Genomic DNA, 16,178 nt, shown 5'->3' on the forward strand with positions numbered 1-16,178 from the left:
TATATTTGGGCCTGTTTTTTCCTGGGTGTATCTCAACTAGGCTTCCAGTACATGAGGCCCGCAGCCATGACATTGTCCTTTGTACTTTGTTTCTGGCTATGCCTATGTTATTAGGTTGCCTTTTAATTGACTGGACCAGTAAAAGGTCCTTTGTTTTTGTCTCCTAAATCCCCATCTTTTTCATCTGACACAGTAGTCCTTGTATGCGCCACAAATGTGGTTGTTGTCCTATTTGGGTTTGCAGGTGTGCATGACTTTTCAATAAGTGGGTGAGTGGGAGAGATAGTTGTGTAGTCGGTTCTTGAAGTCCTTTTAGGTCTTTTTTTTCCAGCCGCCAAGTTATAGGTATTTCAGTAGCTGGGTACTTACAGCAGGACACCTTTATACCAAATTCAGTACATGGGCAGTTCTCTTAATGCCGGATGTCCCCGCTAGCCTCTTGAGACCACCCGCTATTTAAGTTTCATATCTTAGCAATTGCTGTGGGTCCTATGTGGCTTGCAAGAAGAGGTGCACGGGCAGCTCCTTTGAGCAGCCATCTGTCAGGCAAAGTCTGAAGCGAGAGGTTAAGGGATATCTCACCTTTATTCCCAACGTCTACATTATTTGTATGCATCTATACCAGTTCTTGTACATATGGACTAGATTCCTCTGGGAAACTGCATCTATTTGCGTTATGGGACTGGCCACTTTGGGGAGCCACTGTGGATTTTGGCAGCTCTACTCCAGCACCATGTCCACCATAAAAATTACAGTACGTCAGGCTGTTTTCGACAGGTAGGTATTGGCTGTGCTAAGTGAGCTACTTGTTATGTGGACATTGCAAACTGAATCTTCTAGGAATACAACATGGCAGGTTGTGGTTAGTAATCATTGGGTAACAGTGAGAAGAACTGGGCCTGACAGTGCGTTAGAAGCCAGGAGTTCTCAATAAGAGAATTTAGGACCAGATTATGAGATAGAGTTATATAAGGACAGTAACGGAGGGTTTACATGAATTAATCTTTTATAACATACTTAATACCAGAGATCATACTCTAAGCACAGGATCAGGATTCGAAGCTTGCTGCCCTATGGTGTCCTGTTGCCCCTGAGCTATCCTCCTGGACGACCTCTGTTGAGAGAGGTAGAAATAGAGATCCCAGGGTAACAGTCTGCGTGTGAGCTTCTTTCCACCCACAGTGCAAAACCTGGAGACGAAAGAGCCACTGGAGAGAGGGAGAGCTGGGTACTGCCTGGCACTCCCTCAATTCGCTGAATCATAGTGTATCTTGTAGCAGAAAGAGGTTGGATATGTAACGAGTGCACTCCATGCGGTGCTGAAGTGCTGACTCCTGAGCTCTCCTGCGCAGGGCGGCACGGCAGCTCTGGCTGCTAGAAGTCTATGCCTGACACAATCTTATTCATATTCATGCAACTGCACCAATAGGACCGTAGTAGTTTTTACCCATTGAGGACACATGTGGTGTGGGACACTGGACCGTGCTCATTTGTGCCATAATTATGCAGGGAAAATAATAGCAGCATCACCCAAAAATTCTGGTCAGCTTTTATCTCTTTGACCAATTGGCATGACTGGTAGCAACAAACTAGGGCTGGTTGTCCACCACCAACCACACGTTTGAGGCAAAGGTAATGAGATGCAAAGCGTGGGACATTATCAAACATGAGAAGGTAGGTGAATGTGTTGCCACTTCATCCATGCAATCTGCTTCAATCCTTTTGACCGCAATTGATGTAAATTGCTGTGACACGCTATAATCCATCTTCTTTGCACAAAATATGTTATTACTTATAAAAAAAAATCTTTGCATAGAACAGCAACATATCAGGCAGTGCAAGCATACACTATCTGGATAACTATATAAAACATTCATGTCATCATCTAATAAAAACACTGTGAAGGGATGTGCATTAGGTGCACACTATCTGGATAACTATATAAAACATTCATGTCATCATCTAATAAAAACACTGTGAAGGGATGTGCATTAGGTGCACACTATCTGGATAACTATATAAAACATTCATGTCATCATCTAATAAAAAACACTGTGAAGGGATGTGCATTAGGTGTACACTATCTGGATAACTATATAAAACATTCATGTCATCATCTAATAAAAACACTGTGAAGGGATGTGCATTAGGTGTACACTATCTGGATAACTATATAAAACATTCATGTCATCATCTAATAAAAACACTGTGAAGGGATGTGCATTAGGTGTACACTATCTGGATAACTATATAAAACATTCATGTCATCATCTAATAAAAACACTGTGAAGGGATGTGCATTAGGTGTACACTATCTGGATAACTATATAAAACATTCATGTCATCATCTAATAAAAACACTGTGAAGGGATGTGCATTAGGTGTACACTATCTGGATAACTATATAAAACATTCATGTCATCATCTAATAAAAACACTGTGAAGGGATGTGCATTAGGTGTACACTATCTGGATAACTATATAAAACATTCATGTCATCATCTAATAAAAACACTGTGAAGGGATGTGCATTAGGTGTACACTATCTGGATAACTATATAAAACATTCATGTCATCATCTAATAAAAACACTGTGAAGGGATGTGCATTAGGTGTACACTATCTGGATAACTATATAAAACATTCATGTCATCATCTAATAAAAACACTGTGAAGGGATGTGCATTAGGTGTACACTATCTGGATAACTATATAAAACATTCATGTCATCATCTAATAAAAACACTGTGAAGGGATGTGCATTAGGTGTACACTATCTGGATAACTATATAAAACATTCATGTCATCATCTAATAAAAACACTGTGAAGGGATGTGCATTAGGTGTACACTATCTGGATAACTATATAAAACATTCATGTCATCATCTAATAAAAACACTGTGAAGGGATGTGCATTAGGTGTTTTGATGTATCTAAAAAGTAAATTCCTCTGTCTAAATGATAACAGGGTAACTGTTGGTCTGTCCGGTGGGGGGAGAAACCTAGGTTTCACAGACATATGTCCATGCCCAAACCCCCACACACATACCTCATCCGCAGCTCCTCGCACTCTACCCACACACAGCTGGAGGCTCAGCCACGTCACCTCTTCCTCCTAGGCACCCACTCATCCAATGTGTAGGGGAAGAAACACACAGAATCGCCATTACAGCTGGACAACAACTGTAAAGTTATGTATTGAAAAATGCTTGCCGTTCTTATGTGTGCCGCCATGTTTTATATTTGGACGACTTTCAGTAGGGGCGCCAGGATTGATTAGCATTTCACCCTCACATGTAATATATCATATATGATGTCAGATAGTGGACTTAACCTAAACCCTGGCTCTACCTCAACTGAAATTACGAAGGAAATAACAAAGTCCAGGGTCTTTATAAAATCACATAGGATTCTTTATGACCCCCCCCCAAAAATGTCTATCATATGGTGCATTTTGTGGCTTGTCAATCAAAGACCAGCAGGTAATCCGAAGATGGCACTTTTCAATTCTGTGTGTTTTTCTAGGATGAGGGTACACGTAAAATCAATGCAAACTGAAAAGGAAAAGCTCAACAAACGACTGCAGGAGGAGGTCGGTGAGAAGGAACACTATCGGGTGAGACAAAAACTGGCTATTGCTATGCTCTAAATCTGTGTGTATTCTCTAGAGCGGTATTGCAATTCTGAGTTACTTTTAGTGGACAATGCATTTGAGGGATCATTTAATGCCATTTTCTGGTTCTGTGTGTATTCTTTGGAGGGTGTAATGAATCAAGAGTAAGGTCCGGACACAGAGACACTGTAGTGGTGGTTATAAGCGTTTATTGAAGCAAAGGAAGGGTTGGAGAAAGACCTATCTCACCCTAACACTGTGAGGGGTTTCCATGCCTCAACGAAACTAATGGATGTCAGTGTCAGAATGTCCAAAAATATAAAGTTCTTCGTCCTGACCCTTACAAGCTAAACCTAAGAAAAAGTGCAAGGGGGAAAAGTCTTCCAACTGGCCGCCTGTAATCTTCTTTAATGTTCCAACACAAAGTTCCAAAAGGGTGCACAAATGTATAAATGACGAATGCTCCCAAACTCCCACAATTGTCCAAGGAATTTTTCTTTCTCCTTTGGAGGTCCTCAGCCACTTCCCTTGTTGCAAACAAAATAGCTAGCAAATTCTTGTTCTTTCCTTTTACTTCCCCCTTAGGTTGTTCATGTACCACAGCGTGGCTTTCCCCAGTTTTTGTTTAATCACCAGTCTCCACTTCACGTGCTATTTCTCTTTGTTAAATCTTTCATAGGGACTTCGTTTCCCTAGTCCCTTTATAGTTAAGGGTTCTTCCTCTTTCTCTTGCATTGTTTAACACACCTTTTATTTCTCCACAACACTTTTCCTCAGCAATATACACTTTGTTCAGAGCATGAGGTATATCTCCCTTCCCATGTATCTCATACAATCAAGAGTTCCTCTCCTTTTGCAATACAGCTCCCAAGGCTTCACAGCTCTCAGCACAAGGGGAGAAGTTACTTATTTCCGCTTCTTTGAACCACAGTTTTTTTCCTTGGCAAAAGGCAACTTTCCAATGAAAGGGGTATGTTCCCCTTCCCCTAGCAACACACCCTCAAGGGTTCTTCCTCACTCCTTGACTTACTCCACGTAAGTTCTTTTATAATTCATGGTTCCTCACAGTGCTTTTACAACTTTTCCACTCATGGGGTATGGTTCCCTTCCCTTACATTTCACACTCTTAAAAATGCGGGTCTCCAGACTCGCATATACTTTGGCCTGACTTGCTCTCCGGCTAGGACTTCACAATATTTACACATTCAGGTTGGTCTGGTTTACTCTCCTGCCAGGACTTTCTAATATTCAACTTCACATTTAGTTTGGCTTGGTTTCCTCTCCTGCCAGGACTTAACAACAAGTTGAGGTGCGGGTCGCCAGCTTCACCTTCACAATGTTCCCTAAAGTTATTTATGTGTGTGGGTTCCCAACTCGCACAGTAACTGGTTTACTCTCCTGCCAGGACTTTTCGAACTGTTCTTTACAATGCAGGTATGTTTCAAACTTGTACACTTTACTAGGCAATAGCCTTGTCCATAATTTTCTTATCAGTTTAATTAATGTGCCTCCACCTTCTCGTTCGGTATTTTCATTACTTGCCACAGGGCGTACCGCCTGCTTCAACAGAGTCATTAACCTTCCCCACGGTGTGCAGCATTTTCCCTGAAGAAGCTTGGTCTCCCACTCTTCCCCTTTGGGCTCATCGGTTTGTTTTGTCTGCTCTGGCATTCTTCGCGCCGTTCCGCGATTGCTGTGGCTTGCTGACAGCTGGCTGCAGCGTTCCGCCCCTTCTCCACTTCTCGCCTGGTCTTCTGCTTCTCCTGACAGCCTTGTGCTGCCCTCGGTCACACTTCAGCAGACATCTGGCTTCCTGGCCTTGTCAAGACAGCATTTTCAGCAGCCTTCCAGTGTCGGGCAGCACCCTACTTACTTTCCAGCTTTGCATGCAGCAAGGTTTACTTTGCTGTTTCGCTCTCCCTGTGACTCTCTCTGTGATTCTCCCTCTTCGCACAGCTGATGGATATTTAAATCTTCATCCCTCCGTTCTTCTTTTTCCTCTCAGTACTTTGGTATAATTTGTCAGAAGGAGCACTGGCGTCATTATAAAATGGCTGGACGGGCTCAATACCACAAGAAACGTTGTCAGTACTTTGGTGTAGTTTGTCAGAAGGAACCCTAATGTCAGTATACGATGGCTGGACAGGTTCAATACCAAAATAAGCTGTAAAAGTCTGTGAACCCGGGGGTAGGGAGGTTATATCCAGAATGTAAACGTGGGTGCCATGTTTCTTTTAACCAATCACTCTGCCCCTCATAAGGGTCCTCTCCCCCATATGATCCTTCCTCTGTAAGCCCCCCCTGGGTTGGGATCAGGTAGCGGCTTCCCTTTCCTCGCCATATGGGAAGAGAGTTCCCCATGGAAGAAGTGATGATACCGTTAAATTCATCATAAGGGGTATTGCAATTCTGAGGTTCGTTTACTGGAGGATGCATGTGAGGCACCATGCTGCAAATCTGTGTGTATTCTATGGCGGGGTATTGCATTTCTGAGGTCCTTTTAGTGAAGGAGCATTTGAGCGATTATATATTATGCGATTGTGTCTAGTGGACCTTTTGAGTGATGATTTACGGTATGGTCCTTGTGGTCATACTTTGTGGCGATGAGGGTTATGTTTAATGGTCTTTGAGGACATCATTTATGGTTCTCATTTTCATGCTATCTTGTCATGACTTACGCCCCTTTGCGACCAGGTGTTATGGCGCTTGGATCATGCGTTGTGGTGATTGGGGTAATTTCATATGGTCTTAGGGATCATCTCCTTGGGCCCATTTCAGTTTTTTCATGTAGCTCTTCAGGTCTTGTCTGCTGATTATTTAACATCACTTCATGTGGTCTCTGTGTCTCTTGTGTACTTATTATTGGGCCTTCATTTTTCATGGGCCTGGAGGTCATATTGGTTGTCTTTTTAATAGTCTCTCATGATGTGTGGGTCATGAGGCCCCAAGAGGTTTTACCCCATGTTCTTGGAAGCTTTCATCTTGTTGCTTTATGAAGGTGCCCCTCCTTGTGTGGAGAGGGTAGTTTCCACTGCTATGTGCAGTGTCATTTTTATTGTGGCCCAAAAAAGATATGTTTTGTGATCCAAAGATGTTATCTCTCATGCCATTCATCATGATACTCAAGGTTTACTTTTATGGTGCTGGGATATTGCATTTAATAATTCAGCGATCTTGGCTTTCATGATATTGTGAAGTGGTCTCAGATGTTTCTACACTGTTGCCTCTCATGCTCCTGGTATGTGGCCGCTCGTGGTTGCTTCGTGGGCCTGATATTTGTGTCTTTGTTTTTATGTCTCCTAGATGGCTTTACGGACAGCAGAACTGGGGCGAAGTGAGCTGGACCTGGAAATGCAGGCCCTGAAATCTTGTCTGGGAGAAAAGGAAGTGCAGACTCAGCAGATGCTTGCAGAGGTTGGCCTTCTGAAGCAGAAGATGGCGATGACGCACCAGAAAAAGGTTCTGATGGGGAAAATGGTGCAAAAACCCAAACGCCAACTTTAGGAGGGCGAGGGACGAAGCCAACACTTGTGGCTTCATTTTCGATGGGCCGTTAAATGGCTCAGAGGCAGCTAAACATGAAAAGACAGCAGGGAGGGTCTCTTGCATGTCTGGCCATTTTGGAAGGGTTTACATGGACAGTGCGGATTGGCTGGTGCTTTTTCCGGCTTTGTGAAGGGAAACCACCAGCCTCTCTGCCTGCATTTGATTTTGATGTGGGCGAGGAGGCTGGAATCCGTAAGGATTGCACCTGCCTTTTACAACTGGAAAAAGCAGACAGAATCAACAATGATTTCTTTTAATAAAGGCCCCATGTTTGTACATGGCTGCTGACGATCTGGCTCGTACCAAAGTCTTTTTCTTCTGCTTGGGGTGAAAATGATAAGTGAACCCGTGAACCCCATGGATTCAATTTACCACCCCAGCCAGAACATAATCAAAGTCCGTCACAAATGCGGTCGTGGACGTGGTCCATCTCTGGCAGAATTACTGGTAGATGCAAAATGAACAGCTTGGGGTCCTGTTTGGTAAATCTTTTTAACATGCAACATCCATTTTGCTGTGTCGTTTTTATGCAGTTAACTTCCCACAGCCTGGTCTTTTACAGTAGATGCCATCAAGGCTTTGTTCCTGCAGTGATCAGACATTTCCCAGTGTGACATTTGCTTTTCGTTTTGTGTCCGGCAGTTTCAGGTGGATTCACTCTGTGAGCAGCTCCGCTCCACCCACGACCTGCTCTCAGCCAACCAGCAGAAGGTGGTGCTGCTTGGGGAGGAGCTGGCCAGTGCCTCATCCATCAGGGACCGCACCATCTCAGACCTCCACAAGAGTCGCCTGGAGGCTGCCGACACCCACACTAAGCTAGCTGACATGACCCTGAAGTGGAACGAGGGCAGGGGTCAGTGGTGGAAAGAGCGAGCAGACTTGGCACTAAGTTTGGAGGTACATATGGCATTGACACATGAGAGGGCACCGGTCAACAACTTCAGTGTATATATGTGTACAATTCAGTCCTTGATCTATTTGTCTTACTGAACCAAGAAACCATTCTGCAGAAAATAATCCTACAGATAATGATAAAGTGACATTCAAACAAATGGATGTGGGTCTGCTGGCTTCTTGATGCCAAACCTGGGTGATTTCAGTGGTTGGGAATTGAGGAAGCAACTGTGCATTCTGAGAATTCTTGGAAGGAAGTGATATAATAGTAATTACTTTTAATTGTATAGTTATTAATGTCAGATTCTTCCCTTTTCTAAAGAAAGTAGTAATAGCTTCTATTTACCTAAAGTCATGGTATTCCATTTATCTACCTGCAGAAGGATGTTGGGCTGAGTCTGCCATATCGAGATTCAAATTTGTGCAGTGGAAGCCGACTAGGTGTCAGAAGTGAGCATTTAACCAATGAGCTGTTGTTGGATCGCGGATGCACGAATAACATCACAGCAGAGACTGGAAGATGTTGGAATTGGGTTGTAGTTTAAGGTCAGGATTCCTCATAGTAATATTGAATTAATGGGGGTCTCATGATTAAGATCAATTACGCCTCTCCTACCAGCCATCCATTCACCAAGCTCGCAGAAGCAACTGAGAGAGACTCTTGAAAAACACCAAACTGTGACCTTCGCAGGGTTCCATGGCTCATGCCATTCTTGCCATCACACACTCTTTCACTCATGCATGCATTAACCCGGGATCGAACAGCTTTCCATACACGGAGGCCAATAATGATTTTATAGAACCATTATGCATTTTAGCATATACTGCCCAAACAAACCAAAACAAAATGACCTCTTCTGGAATAGGTAACATCAGAACGACATGGACTTTTTTGGTATATAGAAAACAAGTGAAATGATGTGATCCCATTGGATAAGGGCGATTTGTGCTTTAATCTCACAGTCTTTCATGGTATGCTTGGCTTGTTGGAGAGGCATTTCAATCTTCAGGAAGGTGATGTGACCTCATGGCTTAGCTGAGGTAATGGGTTTGACTACAGAATTCTGTTAGTCACATAGGAATCTCGCATAGTCTAGGATAAAGAGTATTATGCCTTATTATATATGGTGAGTGCTGCTCTACCTGGTTTCAGTGTGACCCATGAGCATTTGCTGGTTACCCCGGAAAGGTCCGGCTCACCCACAAATATTTATAGGCCACTAAGGGACGAAGAAACCACCTCGAACTCGAGATAGGATGTGGAAGCCTGCCCTAGCAATGCATAGAATACTATTCCTAGTGTTGGCAACCAATGCGAGTAATAGTATGTTTACCTTAAGCACTAAACATCAGCTATCAAGCACCAATCACAATGGAAAAGGCGTGACTAAAAATGAATGTACATGTGAACAATTTATCAGTAGAGCTGCGCTGTCACTGTCTTCATATGCCAGCACTCTAAAACCAGAGATGATGGAAATGGGCTCGTGCATGCTTCTGCTGAGGAGTGTGCTGTTATCAACCTTCTATCACACTGCTTCCTCTGTGCTGTCACTGCACCCAAATGCAGAACTCTGACGCATTCATTTAAAGTCATTATTTAGCCAAAAATGTGAGTCCGCTATGCTGCATCCTCCCGCTTGCCATTTTAAGGCCTTTGTGAGAGGGCTCGGATTGCCTGTGATTGGCTGTGTAAGGCGTCAAAACAAATAAGGGAGCGTGGGATATTGCAGTGCAGTGCGACCATCAGGCGTGTAGTAGGCGGGATGTGGCAGCAGGTCTCAGAAAACTCTCCAGTCCTCTGGCAAGTATAGAATACCTATAGCCTGAGTAACTGATGCTCTACACTACAAACCCAGCATCATGTTTACAATCTGAAATGCATGGCATTCAATTAATACTTTGGGAAGGGCCTACCAGGAAGATCACGAAAATACGTGTTTTTCAGAGGCACGAAATATTGGGCTACATAATCTCATATTTCGTCAAAACAACGATGGACAACGGTGTGTGCCAAGGGCATATGGCTGCCCAGGGTTTACAGTGATCCCAAAAAACAGTTGATATTTATCTGTGTTGTTTAAGAGATTGCTAGAACCACTGCGTTCTAAACGTCCCCTCAAGCTGCATTGCCTTGACAGTCACTACCTGTTTTTTTTCTGCCTCTGCCGCCACCTCGTCAAGCTCCTCCTTTAGTTCAGTCCATCATCAGAAAGATCCGGAAACAATTGTGTCAGAAAGACCCGGAAACTATTGTGTTGGAGAATCCTCTGGCCTCTTTACGTCGGCAATTGATGTATTTCTCTTTAATATTTATGGCAAAAGTTATTTCATCATTTAGGAAAGAAGACCAGGTGCGTCAGTTAAGCAAGCCTCTTCACCAAGTACTGAAACCAATATTGGCTTTTTTACGCATTTAAAAACCATCATGACCGTAGGTAGCCTACCAAATGTGATGTTGCTTTGCTGAGTGTTTATGAAACAACTTACATTGGCAGGATTGCATGATAGGGAAACCAAACGTCTGTTCCTTTCTTGGATTCCCTTCACCTAAGTATGTCGGATTGTTTCACTGCACTTCTGATGGTAGATCGCAGCTGTCTTATTTCTAGAATTCGCCTGGCATGATCGCATTGTTTTAAAATGGAACACAACATGTATAATTTATTAAAGTTTTTTGAATGTCAGAATGTGGAGCGCCCTGGCCAGTGGTGTAAGTTCATGAAACATTCGTCTCCTAATAACATGTATTCCTTTATAGGATGAGAAGGAGAAGGTTGCTCGGCTGAACATGGAAAACATGAAGCTAGAAAAGACCCTGCAGGAGGAGAGGTGCCAGAAGCACACGCTGAGAGGAGAGCTGTCCCGGGAGCGCGACTCCAGCCTGGTAACTCTTTGGGCCCATGAATTTCAGGGACATGGGCTTAGAGGGCATGAGCATGGCCAGATAGCATTGGCAAAGAGAGACATCTGCCTTCTCAGATAAGAAACCTTCTTCCTGCGGAATCAGCCAATTCTTGCATTTTAAGAGTGTGCTTTATAGAAAGGTATGACATTCACTGGAAAGAAATTGTATGCCTATGGAGGATGGGCAGGGCAGCACCCTCACACTATGCCCCAAGTATGCTTGCTTGCAGGAGAGTACCTATGGGTAGTCATGCTCGATTACTCACCAGATATCTTACTTACTCCACTTCCTTATCTCAGGCCTTACGAGAGCTGGCTTGCCCAGATCATGAGACAGATATTTCCCCGTGGAGCTATATATGGCAAAGAACGCCTATCGCTGGAAGGGCCTCACCTGGAACTCACCTGGCATCACATAAGCGAAATTAGTCTGCCATCCTGGCTTTCGTATTGAATGAGTGAAACCCTGAAGGTGAAGTCCAACCACCTGGAGGAGAGGGCACTAAGGACTTGGATGAGGAAGAGAAGGGTTAGGTGTAATGATGATTACTGTCAAGTACGTACCAGTTGCTTTTCCTTGTCTCAGCAACTGGAAAAGTGATACCACCTTCAATCTGTGGCTTCACCAAGACCAATTAATTCCTTGTCCCCCAACTAGCAGGTGTTCGGCCTGCAAGAGTAACGCAATCAGTACTGGTCTCTGTATTGGATAATCTTCTTATGGCAGTGGATGCAGGAGGGTGTTGGCCCTCATCCTATTACTTTTATCAATCACATTTGGCTCTCTACATCCAACTCCTGCTATGGGGCCTAGAGAAGGTCACCATCTGTGATTCTTCAAATGCCAGCGTTCACAATTTCTTGGCAGATGGCACTCAGTCCGTCTTTAGTGCTCCATTCGTCTCCAACACGGTTGCACACGACTCCTGATTGTTCTGCTGTGCTTTTCATATTTATATCCAACCTTTAGCCCTTCTGATCCAATCTTTTGGATTTCACTTTTACTCGCACTCTGATGCTTTTAACCGGCTCTTCGCTGTAGGCAGCGACAGAGGGTCGTCAGCTTCATCTCTTCAGCGGTGTCTATTGACGACGGGAATCTTCTGGACTCAGTCTACGAGTGTGTCAATTCTCCCTCTACCTGTGGGTTAAGAGGCTGGGGTTTACAGAGGATTTATTGAGTTGAAGATCCGCGCAAATTCCTGCTTTTTTCCCCTATGAGTTGTGCCTTACAGTAGACTGGGCTACTGTAACTTTTCTCTCGACGGTGCCACAAATGTTATATTTGACAACAGAATGCCACAGCCCCAATCTCCTGCAGGGTGTGGGATGTTTTGAACAAATCGTCCCGTCCCATCCCTGCGTTGCCTCCACTGGCTCACGGTGGCCAGCCGTGCCGATTTTAAGGCTCTCCACATTGCCCACATGATCTTACGATGGGATAGGCTCTTTCTTCATCTTGAACAAATGTATCCTATATCAGCCACTGCACTGCCCCAGATCTAGTTCTGAACTTCTTATGAGGACACCCAGGTTTCTCAAAATGATATATGATAGGTTATTTATAACGCGCTTAATACCCAGAGGTTTCTAAGCGCCGACCCGGGGATCGAACCTGTGTTGCTCAGTGTCGTCTTGCTTCCAGGGCAAGCACGTTGCAGCTGAGCTATCCTCCCGAGACTCCCAATGAAATCCTGAGTTTGGCTTTATCCATCATGGCCTCAAGACCTTGGAATTCAATACATCAGACCCATCGCTCTGTGTCTGACCACCTAACCTTCCGCCAGGACCCCATACCCAGTCTCTTCTCTTTATTTTATTTATTTATTTATTGGGTATTCATAATGCGCCTATACAGCAAATGGTGCTTCAAACAGCATAATCTGTTTCTTGATTCATGAACTGTACATAGCAACAAGACCTCCAGGTGATAATGTGCTCTACAGATACACATAATTTTCCTGAGCTGTCTGACAATTTAACACTACCCCCATCTGAGAGAGCTTGCACCTGTCTGACCAAGAAAAGAGGAGAAGGAAAGTGGACCCTCTTTCGGAAAGGACCCATAGCCAGCCGCTGATGTCAAGCTGACACAGGGAGATGCAAATGGATATCTCCTCTTGCATGGCACTTAGAGAGAGAGTGGGATTGGGATCCTACTGGGTTGTCTACAACCCTCAGAAGAAGCTGTTTGGTTGTTTGTTTCCGGTAGAGGGTTTTTCACATTGTTGGCTAATGCTGTATATGTACTTATTGTTGGGCCCACCTGTAAGAAACAAACATTTACACAACTTAGCGTCATATATATTTTCATTATGTTAAATTAGGCCACTCTGCATGTGCTCAGTCAATAAGGCACCCCAATCCACAAAGGACTCCTGAATGGGCATCATATGTGAACACAGTCCGATGCCCTTTTGCTCTCCCTTTGTGCAAATAAGGGGGCTTTTCTGCACATTTTAACGCACATCCGAATCCACAAATGACATGTGCTTCAAAGACCGTCCCCTGTGCCTGTTTAGACTGGGCTCAGAGGAAAGTGCAATGCATGAGCAGTTCATTTCGGACCTTTTATGCTTTTACTATAACACGCGAAAGCTGCAATCTGAACTAATAGCATTTCTATCCTTCAAACAAGGACAGAAATGCATTTTGCGTATTACCGCATTTCACTGTGTCCCAAAAAGGACCTGTCTCTGTAAAATGCACTCGCAGCACCCTTGTGGGTGCTGCACTCCTGTAATTCTGTATGCATGGGGTGCCCAGCCCCCCTGAAATGCGCAGTTAACCTTTGAGAAGAAGGTGACCTGCTCATTTCTGGAATGAGCGCAAATAAGAAAATCTCATTCTCTGCACTTTTTTCATTCGCGTTTATTTTTGAGAATCTATCCCTCTGTGTTCGTGAGATCTCTCCGAAGCAAGAGACCAGGTCCACATATTCCTTGAATTCTTGATCTCGTCCCTATAACATCTGGGTTGGGTGTTAAGCCTTAATTCTCTTAATCTTGGCCTTTTTGTACACTGTCACCTATTGCTGTTCTGGCCCAGTTTGCCACAGAAAACTGTTCACCCACAATACTGGCACTCGAATCACTCAAATAATCGATCCTACCTTCGAATACACCCTTTTAGGAGGGAGACATCTGTAAGGTAAGCGCCTTCATGGCCATTCTTCTCCGAAAGCTACGATTCCAAGGTGTCCATTTAAAGGCCAGAAACAGACCTATTTCATCAGGTAGCTAAAGGCACTTTTATCCACAAGTTCTAGTCACGTAATTGTTGTACCATAGAGCTTGCCAGGTCAATATGCAGCACCCTAAAATGATGATAACTGCAAATAATGAGTATATGGGGAGTATATGGAGAGGTATGGAGACCCAAGTCCTCACTTTCTATGTAGGTGTCAGGGAATGCTTCCGATCTAGTCCTCTTTTTTTCCCAAAAGAATGGCTTAGGCTCCATGCTGGGCAATATGGGCATTGGGTAGCTCTACTAGTGACCCTGCTGTTCCCAATCAATGGAACTGACTGGACTTTGGTTGAGGGCTCTTGAGAGAATATCTGCAAACACGTTTTTGGAGTTTAGGTAGTAGATTTCATACTTCTCAAAGCATCAAGAACACAGGGCACTGCACTGGGTTAAGGAAGCCTGTCGTCTGCTGGCTTTCTGGCTATTTCTCTTCATTGCTCCAGTCCTTGCAGTGTTTGGCGATAGCATCAGTCTTCCCAATGATTTTATATTGTTTAATGATGACAGCAGTCAGTTTATATAGAGTCGCTGGTTACTTTAATTGTTGTCCTTATCCGCAGGTCCAGCTTTCTGAGGGTAAACGGGAACTGAAGGAGCTTCGCTCAGCTCTGAAAGTCGCTCAGATGGAGAAGGAGCAGCTTCGAGAAGAGAAGCAGGTGAGCCTGGAGGGAAGTTCACATTTTCATCTCCTCCTTGCCTGTGCCCGAGCTCTTCTCTGATCTGTTTGCCTATCTGTCTCGCCTCCCCATAGGAGCTGCTGGAGTATGTGAGGAAGCTGGAGGAGAGGCTGGAGAAAGTTGCTGATGTAAAGTGGAGTGAGGCCAACGAGGATGAAGACATGCCATCTACAGAAATGACTCAGAGTATGTGGACCTCTCTCCTTCTAAACCCTTTTCCTGTAAAGTGTATGCCACAAACAAAGAAAGTTCCTGATACTTAAATTAAGGTACCCCAAAGGGGTTCTTGCACCATCACAGGAGAGCTCTTGGCTTGTAGAATTACTCCCCCTTACCTACCTGCAACCACTAAGCAGTATTCCCCAGGGAAAAAGCAATGACTGAATGTCTAAGGACCCTGACTCAAATCATTCCAATGCCCCTACGTGCGGACCGGAGGCTAAGCACTGCAACACCTGCTTCCCCATCAATAATTAGCATGCAGAGATGGCCTGCATGTGCAAAGCGCAGCCACATCCTGACCCTGCCCTACACACTCTGAACCCTCAGAGGCTTCCTCCTAGTCGGACGTTTGACAGTTTTTCTCTTTTTCAGTTTGCAGCTTCCTCTGTGTATCATTTTATGATCTTTTTTTCTTTTTCCAATGTTCACCTTGGTTTCTTTCTCGTGTATGCCAGTTAAATCAGATTGTTCTGCGTGTGATGGATGTCACTGGTCACTCTCAGCAGCGGACCCTCACCCTGTTTGTCTAGTGTGCTTGTGCTTCTTCACTGCTGGACCACCTATGTGCTCTGTCACACTTTCTCAGATGTCACTGCAGCACCGGCTGATGAGTTGGGATGAAAACTTCAAGGCAAGTCCTCTGGATTACCTCAGAAGCTTTGTGGTTTCCAAGAAGCTAAGTAACCCTCTTTTCTCCTCCACTCCCCAACCAAGCTGCTCTTTTCCAGGAGTTTACTAGGTTAATGGGGCTCGGTCCGGGTCAATAGCAGCTAGACACTCCACAACCAGGGTTTGCCCCAAAGCCTCTGTGGAGGCTTTGGCCAGTGCCTACAATGTCACTGTCCCTTTATAGTCTGTTCCCATGCCTCGGTCTGAGAGGACATTGCTCTGTGTGAGGGCTCGTACTAGATACCTTGTGCCAGAAAACAATTTGCCTGGCACTGGTACTCGTCCTAAGGCCCATACTGCACCAGTCACTGGGTCTCACATGGCACCGGAAAGATCCACACACCATTCCTCGGAAGGTCAACCTTCAACCTCTTCAGTCTCCATCACTGTGCCACAGCTG

General features: G+C 44.5%; 1 protein-coding gene across 2 annotated transcripts in view; it reads left to right on the forward strand.

Annotated features, from left to right (window-relative positions):
• The window catches only part of CALCOCO1 (calcium binding and coiled-coil domain 1), a 417,334-nt gene that overhangs the window by 127,553 nt on the left and 273,603 nt on the right, over nt 1–16,178 (forward strand). For both annotated transcript variants that reach the window (XM_069653276.1, XM_069653277.1), the window contains exons 8-13: nt 3,527–3,617; nt 6,918–7,073; nt 7,803–8,057; nt 10,816–10,941; nt 14,771–14,866; nt 14,962–15,073. In XM_069653276.1, the coding sequence (XP_069509377.1) occupies nt 3,527–3,617; nt 6,918–7,073; nt 7,803–8,057; nt 10,816–10,941; nt 14,771–14,866; nt 14,962–15,073 (836 nt within the window). The remainder of the gene's footprint in view (nt 1–3,526; nt 3,618–6,917; nt 7,074–7,802; nt 8,058–10,815; nt 10,942–14,770; nt 14,867–14,961; nt 15,074–16,178) is intronic.

The sequence above is a fragment of the Ambystoma mexicanum genome, chromosome 3q (genome assembly GCF_040938575.1).
Source record: "Ambystoma mexicanum isolate Mex_15411 chromosome 3q, UKY_AmexF1_1, whole genome shotgun sequence".
In the NCBI taxonomy this organism is placed as follows: Eukaryota; Metazoa; Chordata; class Amphibia; order Caudata; family Ambystomatidae; genus Ambystoma; species Ambystoma mexicanum.